This window comes from Mizuhopecten yessoensis, unplaced genomic scaffold (genome assembly GCF_002113885.1).
Source record: "Mizuhopecten yessoensis strain PY_sf001 unplaced genomic scaffold, ASM211388v2 scaffold11181, whole genome shotgun sequence".
Taxonomy (NCBI): Eukaryota; Metazoa; Mollusca; class Bivalvia; order Pectinida; family Pectinidae; genus Mizuhopecten; species Mizuhopecten yessoensis.
The window spans coordinates 1,114,316-1,126,322 of NW_018408920.1; the positions used below are offsets into that span (position 1 = coordinate 1,114,316).

The 12,007-nt window shown below is 37.0% G+C and overlaps 1 protein-coding gene across 2 annotated transcripts in view; it reads left to right on the plus strand.

The window, feature by feature from the left end:
- The window catches only part of LOC110440421, a 186,536-nt gene that overhangs the window by 62,563 nt on the left and 111,966 nt on the right, over positions 1-12,007 (plus strand). For both annotated transcript variants that reach the window (XM_021483490.1, XM_021483491.1), the window contains exon 4: positions 9,495-9,741. In XM_021483490.1, coding sequence (XP_021339165.1) covers positions 9,495-9,741 — 247 coding nt within the window. The remainder of the gene's footprint in view (positions 1-9,494; positions 9,742-12,007) is intronic.

Here is a 12,007-nt window from a genome sequence, read left to right on the forward strand (position 1 = left end):
TAGTATAACTAACCATAGCAAGGGAGTTTTACATGTATACTGTAGTATAACTAACCATAGCAAGGGAGTTTTACATGTATACTATAGTATAACTAATCAAAGCAAGGGAGTTTTACATGTATACTGTAGTATATGATCCCTAGTTTTGGTTGCACCATAAATGCATGGTCCTTCAATGCATTGCTAGTTTGACAACATTTTTTTGGGGGAAAAACTAATTAATATATAAATGACCCGCATCTTATCACAAAATTGATCTTTCACCCACGACCAGCTTATAACCCATGCGGGTCATACAAATCTCCCGAAGTCTATCTACATGATTTACACTCGCTCACCTCCGTGCTCTTATTAGTACCTCCCTACCTCTAGGAGTGTTCAATTCGTTTGTCTCAGAAGTTTAGCATTCAAGTATTTCAAAATGTTTTCACAATGGCGGTCTCTATCTTTCAGACCATCCAGGACCAACAGTGCATATAATCCTGATCGTAGTACTTTTTATTTCACATTTACAACCAGAGAAAATGTTCTTCATCTTGACCGTTTTCAACGTTAGAAAAAGGAAAAAGCCTGCTTGCCTGCAGTTACAATGCTTCATTGGAAATGGATTTCAGTATAATGTTGAGGCTGATCATCTTTGTTGTAAATTGTGTACTTAATTTTTAGGTCACCTGAGACAAAGTCTCAAGTGACCTACTGTGATCGCCTTTTGTCCGTCGTCGTCCGTCGTCCGTCGTCCGTCCGTAAACAATTTACATTTTCGACTTCTTCTCCAAAACCTTTGAACCAATTTCAATGAAATTTTGCAGAAACCTTCCATGGCCAAAGGTCAACAAAAATAGTTGCCGGTTTGATCCCCTGCCCCCAGGGGCCTGAGGGGCGGGGCCAAAAAGGGTCAAATTGACTAATATTTCAAAACTCTTCTTCTCAAGATCCAGATATGGTAGAATCAAATACTCTTCATAGATGGAAGGGTCTTAAGGTGCTTTACCAAAATTGTGAATTTCTTGACCCTGGGGTCTCACGTTTCCCCCTGGGGAGGGGGTTAACTTTACTATAGTTTATATAGGGAAATCACATTTTGGACCAACATTTGTTTAATTTCCATTGGAAGTAATTAAATTTAGGTTAGCATTATCAGTATTGGGTAGCAGTTTGATGGTATGCACATATAAGCCCTGACTGACCCCCCAGGGCTGATGGGTGGGGCCAAAAAGGGTTGAATTGACTGAAATTTCAAAAATAAATCTTATTATTGTTGATAATGGCAAATGATACTTTGAATATTACATGTTAATAACCTGATTGGAATTATAACACTGAGTTGACAGTTTGACACTTTGAAAATTTTGAGCCAGCCCTACCCCCAAGGGCTGTAGGGTGGGGCCCAAAGGAGTCAGTGTGCTAACATTTCTTCATTAGGGCCCCGTATCGGAGATACGGGTGCCCTATAGTTATCACTCTGTCTGTCTGTCTGTCTGTCTGTCTGTCCGTCCACAAATTCTGTTCCTGGCTGATAACTTTGTTATTTATTGACCGATGTACATAAAACTTGGTCAAGATGTTCAGTTCACAAAAATACACATTGAGGTAAAAAGTCGAGGTCAAAGGTCAAGGTCATTATATTCAAAGGTCAAGGTCAAATTTGCATCTTTTCACTGATGAACATTTTGTTATGACATTATGAAGCAAAGTTGATCAGAATTAAACATGGAGTCAACTGACCAAAGGTCAAGGTCATCGGGTCAAGGTCAAATTTTGTAGCTTTTCACTGGTGAACATTTCGCTATGACATTATGAAGCGAAGTTGTTCGGAATCAAACAAAGAGACACACTGAGGTAAAAAGTCGAGGTCAAAGGTTAAGGTTATTAGATTCATAGGTCAAGGTCAAATTTGCATCTTTTCACTGATACNATTTCGCTAGAAAAAAAAGATTTTCTTCAGCTGTAATTATGGAAATCAAATTTATTGACATTGNGTCAACTGATCAAAGGTCAAGGTAGCAGAATACAGTAGAAATGGCCCGACTCTGATAAACAAGGCACATGTCGAGGAAAATGTAAACACAGCGGATTTACCCTACACAACACATGTATACATGTATATATATTTCTAAACTGCATTACATTTACAATACATATAAAGTACTGAGAAGTGTATAAACTGTGTCACTTGTGTGAAGACCATGGTTACCACATCAAAAATTACCAAAAAATGCCAAAAATTGCTATTTTCAACCCAAAATTTGACCCCCGCAACTAGTAATTTTTTTCCTAAGCTCTGTCTGAAATTAAAGATTACCTACCTGGTTGCAGAATTATCTGGGTCCCAGTAAAGTTGTAAAACTTGATTTTTTGCAATTTTGCGTCGTGTGCTGTTGTCAAAATTTTACCTCCTGTAAAGCTAGCTTTTCATGTGTACGCACCCTTTCGGATTATGGCCAAAATTTTATTCTCGAACCAAAAAAATCTTCTTTCTTTTTTACAAATGTGAAGCTCACATAGCCCACTTCATCATGCTTATACCAATTTTAGTACAGTTTTATTTTTATATTTTTTTTTCATATCATTATACAGGGGTTAGCCATTTAACAAAAATATCACCCATGGCCACAACCCTCTACTGTACACTGCTACCTTATACATCACTTTTTTTTTCCCAAAATTTAATTAAAACCTTTTAAATGTCTGGAAAATGCGACAATGAACACAATGATGTATCCGTTTCCTTTCTCACTTTAATAGTGACCGAGTAATATGAATTCTCCTGAAAGGTGTATTTACCAATTCTGCTCTCAAACTACCAACAAAGGGAGGTAATCTGAAAAATGAAAACTTGAATAGGTTTGTAGTTTTCATGAATAAAATTTCTTTTTGGGTGAAATATGATGCCTTGAGATCATGTGCATGTAGAAAACAAACAGTACAGTGATACTATGATGTTACTGTCTTGTTTGATGACGTCATAGTAACTGTGATGTCATCATAACTATGACGTCATCAATGGGCATCTATGACATCATCGAGGATCACTGATATCAAAAAATTGAACACTAGGAAACCCATCTCAACAACAAACTAGCAACAGACACACTTCCCGTAACCGATGAACAGCACAGAAATGTCAGATATTCTGAAAAATCAGACAAGTGCCGCCACCATAGCAACCGTTATTTACTTTCCTGNACAACCCTCTACTGTACACTGCTACCCAAGGTCATTGGGTCAAAGGTCAAGGTTAAATTTTATACCTTTTCCCTGATGAACATTTTGTTATGACATTATGAAGCAATGTTGTTCAGAACTTAACACAGAGTCAACTGACCTTAGGTCCAGGTTACGGGGTCCAAAGGGTCAAGGTCAAGTTTTGTATTTTTCACTGATGAACATTTTGTTATGATATCAAGAAGCAAAGTTGGTCGGAATTAAAGAATAAGTCAATTGACCAAAGTTCAGGGTCACTAGTTTGATGGTCAAGGTCATTTGGGTCCAAAGGTCAAAGACAAATCGGATCTCTGACTTTGACCCTGGCTCTTGATGTAGGAGGTATATAAGGTGAAATGAAACAAATCAAAGCTAACAAATGAGTATTGCACTGGTATTTACATTTCTGTTAGCCCAGCAAATATGGAGGTGGAAGGAAAAATGACTCGCATCATAGTACATGTAAAATGTATATTTTACTTCCTTGCGATTCTTTTTGAAGTCCATATGTTAAACGTCAAGCTCAGCTATATAGGCAGATTGGTTCTTGATGATTATGGGGGATATATTGCCACAAGACGGGGCCCTTACTGACTTGTCAGTGTTCTAGTTTTCCTTGTTTAGAATCAGAGGTGCTAGTTTCAAATACTTTTTAGTCTTAAATCTGTATGCTAGATATTGAATAAGGTGGTTTTATTGTTTTTTGTCACTGAATAATATTTCTGTTCGTGTTAAAAACAAAATCAACTCTCTCTATAAATATATCAGGTGACCATTAAGGCCCATGGGCCTCTTGTTTTTGATAGGTTCAGGGGCTCTTAATGACATAAAATACATTTGATACATGATGTTCACGTAATCTAACGACAAGGTTATATCACATTATTTAGTAACTTATATATATACTGATTATTTTACCAAAATCTACATGAAAATGCTTCCTGATAGAGAAGCTTAAATATTTGCATTTAATAAAAGGTACAAATTTGAGTGTACCAAGATATTATACCAATACAATTACCTGTACTTAACATAAATGCATATTTTAATACTAGTTTTCTTCAATTTACAATGTATTTTTTCCAGTCTCCAATCTTGCAGTCAGATTCCCAATGTTATACATAAAAATCAGAGGGAGAAATTGATGGAAGAGCTTCTAGATTACTTCCTGCTTCAAGTATGCATTGATGATGAAAGTTGCCAAGTTTGCTACAACAAAATCTAATTATTTACAGAAAAGGGAGAATGCAGTAAAACAAACAACATATATTAGGCCATGACGACCTAAAATGATGTAATTTGATGTGAATACCTTGTCACCTGTGACCCCCACAGAATTTCCGAAATGGGGTCATGATCCCCATTGAGAGATTCAAGGGTTAGCATGCAGGTATGCTTAAATAAACTTAGAATTTTACACAACACTTCTACACAAAATTTAAGTGTACATGGTGTACACATATCTACATCTTTTATAATGCAAAATTGTTTGTCTGGGAAACTTGTATCGACTTTTTCAGACTGTATTACACAACACCTGTTGCATTGACATGTTAGTGGTCTGATAGATATTGACAATGCTGTATAAATTATGCATTTTTGGCATGTATTCTCAAGTCCATGCAATCAAATGCTTTGTTGCAATGATACTGCTCAACTTGAGTGGGATTAGCATTTCCCATAACATTTGGAAAGGCTTGGTTTATACCTCTCAATAAATGAAATCTCATTCATATTTTCAGTCTGTATATTAAGACTGACTTAGATATACACAGGAAATTTTACCTTATATTATATGGGACAAACATATTTGTCATATAAACCTGTCTGAAACAACACCCTGTCAGACACAACATATTTGTCATATAAACCTGTCTAATACAACAACCTGTCAGACACAACATATTTGTCATATAAACCTGTCTTATACAACTCCCTGTCAGACACAACATATTTGTCATATTTACCTGTCTGATACAACACCCTGTCAGACACAACATATTTGTCATATTAACCTGTCTGATACAACACCCTGTCAGACACAACATATTTGTCAAATTAACCTGTCTGATACAACACCCTGTCAGACACAACATATTTCTCAGGTTAACGTGACTAAAATACAACTGCCTGTATATGTCAGACACAACATATTTGTCAGGTTAACGTGACTTAAATACAACACCATGTATATGTCCGACACAACATATTTGTTGCAATCATGGTTTTCCTAAACAACACCTATTTTAAACTTCTCAAGTTCCAACCGTGGGATGGCGCTGAAACTTGCCTGAAATGATCCAGAGATGGTCCTGACCAAGGGTTTTTCGGGTTGGTCTATAATCCAAGATGGACGCCATCGTGAAAAACACTTTTTAAACTTCTACTCCAGTTCCACTAGTGCCTTCNTTTAAAACACTACTCGTTAATGCCAAAAGTAGATTACAACAATTTCAGTATGAAACATCATTTAGAAACAATAATTTCTTATATAAATGAGGCAGGTTTAACCACCGTTGACAGCGGGACAGGGCCTTAAAAGGATAAATCTATTCAGATTTAGGTTTAAATGCTTTCTGATAGCTTTACTGACAAATAGTTACTCACTGCTGACCCAAACTACCATCATGGAATACAAATTCTTTGAAAGTTGAAAAGTTACCATTCTCCCTGCTCAGTCTTTGTAGTCAAATGACCGTTTAGGCCCATGGGCCTCTTGCTGGCTTGACTGACCAGGTTAAGAAGATTGGTGGAGGTCAGGCCCCATCTGCACTATGGTTAAGAAGATTGGTTTAGGTCACTTACCACGTAACTACTTGTCCTACATCAACTAAACTTGCATGGCTTTTGTATCTAAGGATGCCTTTCACATGCGATGCTTTTGATGCTGGTTCTGACCTACATTTTTTGCTTCAGTGACCAGGTTAAGAAGTTTGGTTAAGGTCAGTTACTAAGTAACGACTTGTTGTACATCAACTTAACTAGCATGGCTTATGTATCTTAAGATGCTTATCACATATATGATGCTTCGGATGCTGCTTCTGACCCACATTTTTTGCTTGACTGACCAGGTTAAGAAGTTTGGATGAGGTCAGGCCCTATCTGCACTATAGTTAAGAAGATTGGTTTAGGTCACTTGCCAAGAAACTACTTGTCCTACATAAACTAAACTTGCATGGCTTATGTATTTTAAAGGAGGCTTATCACATGTGATGCTTTACATGAAAATGAACTGAAGCAATCGGCCATATTGGTATTGGCGGTTTCTGTGTGTTTTTTTAGCCCATCATCATCTGATGGTGGGCTATTCAAATCACCCTGCGTCCTTGGTCCGTCGTCCGTCCATCGTCCGTCGTCCGTCCGTCGTCCGTCCGTCGTCCGTCGTCCGTCCTTAAACAATTCTTGTTATCGGTATTTCTCAAGAAGTACCAGAGGGATCTTTCTCAAATTTTATATGTAGGTTTCCCTTGGTCCGTAGCTGTGCAGGGCAATTTTTGAGACTGATCGGATAAACAACATGGCCAACAGGCAGCCGTCTTGGATTTTGATAGTGTAGGTTTGTTACTGCTATTCCTCCGGAAGAACTAGAAGGATCTTTCTTAAATTTTATATATAGGTTCCCCTTGGTCCTAGCTGTGCAGGGCAATTTTAGAGACTGATCGGATAAGTAACATGGCGGACAGGCAGCCATCTTTGATTTTGATAGTAAAAGTTTGGTATCGCTATTTCTCTGAAAGTACAGGAGGGATCTTTCTCAAATTTTCTATGTAGGTTCCACATGATCTCTCGTTGTGCATGTTATATTTTGAGACTGATCATAAAAACAAAATGGATTAAAAGAACTAAACAGATCTTTCTCATATTGCAATGATCGATTCTATTTCTTTCACTTAATTTAAGTACTGTACTAGTAAATATGTGAAATGACAAACTAACTTTGAAGGTTGGCTTTCATACACATCAGTATTAAATTTAAATCAAAAGTTACCTCAAGGTGCATTTACTGTTAACATGACTCGATCAAACAGATTAGAGGAAAGAAGAGAAAAGATCGAACTGAAAAAGAACTAATGAAGATGGTACAAAGGTGGGTGCCAAGATCCCTCTGGGATCTCTTGTTTTAATCTACCTGATCTTTCCTTTTCAAATGTCTTCCTTGTCACCAGTATATGTTATAGCGAGTTGTCGGATCGTTATGTGACTGGATGGAGTGTCACACTATTAGGTACGGGCTATGACATGTAGAACTTATAGTTCAAAATTTAATTGCAGAAGACAGTTGTAACTCGGATACTAGTAATAAACCACAATTAGATTATAATGTGTACATGTGTAGGAACAGGAAACATAAATATAATCTAATATTAATTCCTAGGTAAGAATGAATACTTTACAGATGAAATATTTATCAAAATTTCTGATGAACAAATTTTAGCATATCATACTTAATTTTCGTTCATTATTTTACACCAAATTGCATCAAATTTGAAACACCCACCAATTAGAACAAGCTGTAAATGTAATTATATTGTTCATTATTGAAAAAGTATGAGAAACAGATAGTTTCACACCATGGCCCGCCATTAATAGAATAACATTAATAACTGTGATCCTGTAAAATTTGTGTAGCTATGCTTTATATTTACAGCAGATTTGTGAATTATTATGACATCAAGGAGTTCTAAAATCTTTCGAATTGAACGAATTTGATAAAACAATCATATCATTAGGCTCTGTATGTTTATGTCAAATATCAGAAACAGGCTTTGGCATGTTTTCTGTGGTTATTCCAACAGACCAAAACTTTGAGTTTTGTTGCTGACCGTCTTATAATTTGTTTCAGAGACTTTAAATGGAGATGTGTCCCTTAGTTTTAAAACCTTGTAGCACTACTCCTCCACAAAGTACTGCATCAATCTGTATGACATTTTGTACACAGAACATCGAGGCAATATCAATTAAGTATATAACTACCCTTTAAACCTCCCTATCAGGGTAATAACCCTAGCTGATTAAAATGTTTTTCACATCACTCAAAAAGTACTGCATCGATTTAAATGATACTAATGGTACATATTACACTTGCAGTGATAGGAAGTGAGTAAAGTGTAGAAATTGGGGTCAACTGGGGTCAACTGATCACATGACACAGAGGATACAATCCCCAAAGCTACAATATTGTCCACTGATAATTTAGGTAACCGACCATGTTGGGCTGCCGGGGGCAGCAGTCCAATCCCATAAAACTGATGGACAATTTGTTTTCTTCTAGAGTTTAGACACCTTCTTAATTGTCTGTTAAGTGCATTGACATAGAAATCAGCCGTCTGTAATGGTTAATGATGCTGTTGCTTGCTGTTTTCTACATAAGTGATTTGATTTAGTGACGCATATTTACAGAGTACTTGGGCATGTACTAGCTCTCAGTCTATTTCCTTTCCTATCGAGAATGCCCTATTTTTGCAGTGATCAAAATGCTTCTAGTGAAAAACAAAAACAAAACATGCTGATAGATAATCCAAGCAAAATTTAAGAAAGTTTGAAATTTCATATGTTAATTTGTTTTGGTTTCCATTTAAAATTAATACAGCGTGCCCATGTATCTGAAAACCATGTGCTTAATGGGCTAAACTTGATCAGGAACAGGAAATACACCATCTTAAATGTTAATTCAATTCTCAGCAGCTGGTGTACTGTGAATCCTCCTTTTGCCAGACAGTAGTTATTCCTGAATAATTTGGCTTCTTTGGGTATTAGCTGTAATTACAATGCAGGTGTAATTATGAGAAAGTCAGAGGTCAGTACTGCGGGTTCATCTCATGATCATTGGCAATCAGTGAGTCCCTTTCCAGCAAAAGAAATTTAGTAGCGAAAGTGATTTACTGTGATGAAAGTGAAGAATCAGATATTCTAAAAAAAGATTTCATACAGAGCTGGTTTTAGCTTATGTGCTTTGGAAATATACTAGAATAATGTTCATGCACTAATGTTGGTAACTTAACCCTTTTTAGAATTATTAAAAATTTACCTATCTAATAACATTCTTCAAAAAATTACGAATGTTTCATGTTGAACACAAGGTTTAGTACTGTACATGTGTAGCTGAATTGTACTGGAAAAAAGTGTTGATCCAGCTATTACACCAAAAATACTCCTATTTGATATTATTTACACTGATATTTCACATGTTTTGATATTATTTACACTGATATTTTACATGTTTTGTTATTATTTACACTGATATTTTACATGCTTTGTTTATACCTGTCTTTTTCACCTGTGTTTTACAGATGGACAGTTATGTTGGGTCAGAGGGAGAATATGACGATGCTAGTACTGTCACTGTAGGCCAGCTTGATCTGGAAGAGGAAGAAGAGGCCTGTACCCATGAAAGGTCATATGCATCAGGTTCATTGCAAGGGGAGACAACTCCACAATGGAACAACCAGCTTGAGTATATTTTGGCTTGTTCTGGGTTTATGTCAGGACTTTACAGTGCTCTTAAATTCCCAGAGTTAGCCAGAATACATGGTGGAGGTAAGACAAATTACAAATATTTATTATTTAATTAACTTAATTTTATAGCTCGTCACAATAACTTCATGTGCTGTTTCCTGACAGAAATGCTTTCTTGTGTTTGAAAGTCAAAGGTCAAGGTGACAATGATACTTTAATAGAAAATCACTTTCTTCACAATTACTCAATGGTGTCCATTGGCACATAAACTCCAACACCATACAGCGGTTCTTTATTGGAAGGACATATGGGACTGTTTTTCAGTAAAGTCATAAAAACTTAAATGTCAAGGTCACAGTCACTTAAGCAGTGATGATGATGAGACCTATAGTCGAGGAACGACCCACATTATATTGTCTTTCCATGTCCTACACCTACTTAACTACCAAGTTGATTGGACTTCATATGTATGGTCAGTACACATGGTTTGTGCAATCTTTAAGTAATTCAAGCCTGTGTCTGAACAAATTCTTCAAAACTTTTTGATGAATAACAGTGAAACTACCAAGGAGTTATGCACATGCTAGATAATATAGACAATGACAATGGCCAGCTTTAAATTATTGGGACTTAGGTTGGTTGCCATCGTCTGTGAAGAATTATAACGGCAAGGTTCCTGTTATTGCATCTGACTTTATTTTAACCTTTTTGATGTGGGGCAGGGACATTCTGTCCATGGTTTACTGTTGTTATACTAACTATGATATCTGTACTAACTATGAAACTGGTAATGGTATGCTCTCTGTAACCTACAGGTGTGTTCTTCATGGCGTACACTGGTAATGGTTTGTTCACTGTAACCTACAGGTGTGGTCTTCATGGCGTACCTGATACTGGGAATGGGATGTTATCTGTAACCTACAAGTGTGTTCTTCATGGCGTACCTGTTGTTATACTAACTATGATATCTATACTAACTATGAAACTGGTAATGGTATGCTCTCTGTACCCTACAGGTGTGTTCTTCATTGCGTACCTGATACTGGTAATGGTATTTTATCTGTAGCCTACAGGTGTGTTCTTCATTGCATACATTATACTGGTAATGGTATGTTATCTGTAACCTACGGGTGTGTTCTTCATGGCATACCTGATACTGGAAATGGTTTGTTCACTGTAACCTACACGTGTGTTCTTCATGGCGTACCTGATACTGGGAATGGGATGTTATCTGTAACCTACAAGTGTGTTCTTCATGGCATACCTGATACGGGTAATGGTTTGTTCACTGTAACCTCCAGGTGTGTTCTTCATGGCGTACGTGATACTGGTAATGGTATGCTCTCTGTAGCCTACAGGTGTGTTCTTCATGGCGGACCTGATCCTGGTAATGGTATGCTCTCTGTAACCTACAGGTGTTTTCTTCATTGCATACCTTATACTGGTAATGGTATCTTATCTGTAACCTACAGGTGTGTCCTTCATGGCGTACCTGATACTGGTGATGGTATGTTATCTGTAACCTACAGGTGTGCTCTTCATGGCGTACCTGATACTGGTGATGGTATGTTATCTGTAACCTACAGGGGTGTTCTTCATGGCATACCTGATACTGGTAATGGTGTGTTCTTCATGGCGTACCTGTTGTTATACTAACTATGATATCTATACTAACTATGAAACTGGTAATGGTATGCTCTCTTTAACCTACAGGTGTGTTCTTCATTGAATACCTTATACTGGTAATGGTATTTTATCTGTAACCTACAGGTGTGTCCTTCATGGCGTACCTGATACTGGTAATGGTATCATTCTGTCCATGGTTTACTGTTGTTATACTAACTATGATATCTGTCCTAACTATGAAACTGGTAATGGTATGCTCTCTGTAGCCTACAGGTGTGTTCTTCATGGCATCCCTGATACTGGTAATGGTATGTTCTCTGTAGCCTACAGGTGTGTTCTTCATGGCGTTCCTGATACTGGTAATGGTATGTTATCTGTAACTTACAGGTGTGTTCTTCATTGCATTCCTTATTCTGGTAATGGTATGTTATCTGTAACCTACAGGTGTGTTTTTTATGGCGTACCTGATACTGGTAATGGTTTGTTAACTGTAACCTACAGGTGTGTTCTTTATTGCATACCTTATACTGGTAATGGTATTTTATCTGTAACCTACAGGTGTGTTTTTTATGGCGTACCTGATACTGGTAATGGTATGTTATCTGTAACCTACAAGTGTGTTCTTCATGGCATACCTGATACTGGTAATGGTTTGTTCACTGTAACCTACAGGTGTGTTCTTCATGGCGTACCTGATACTGGTAATGGTATGCTCTCTGTA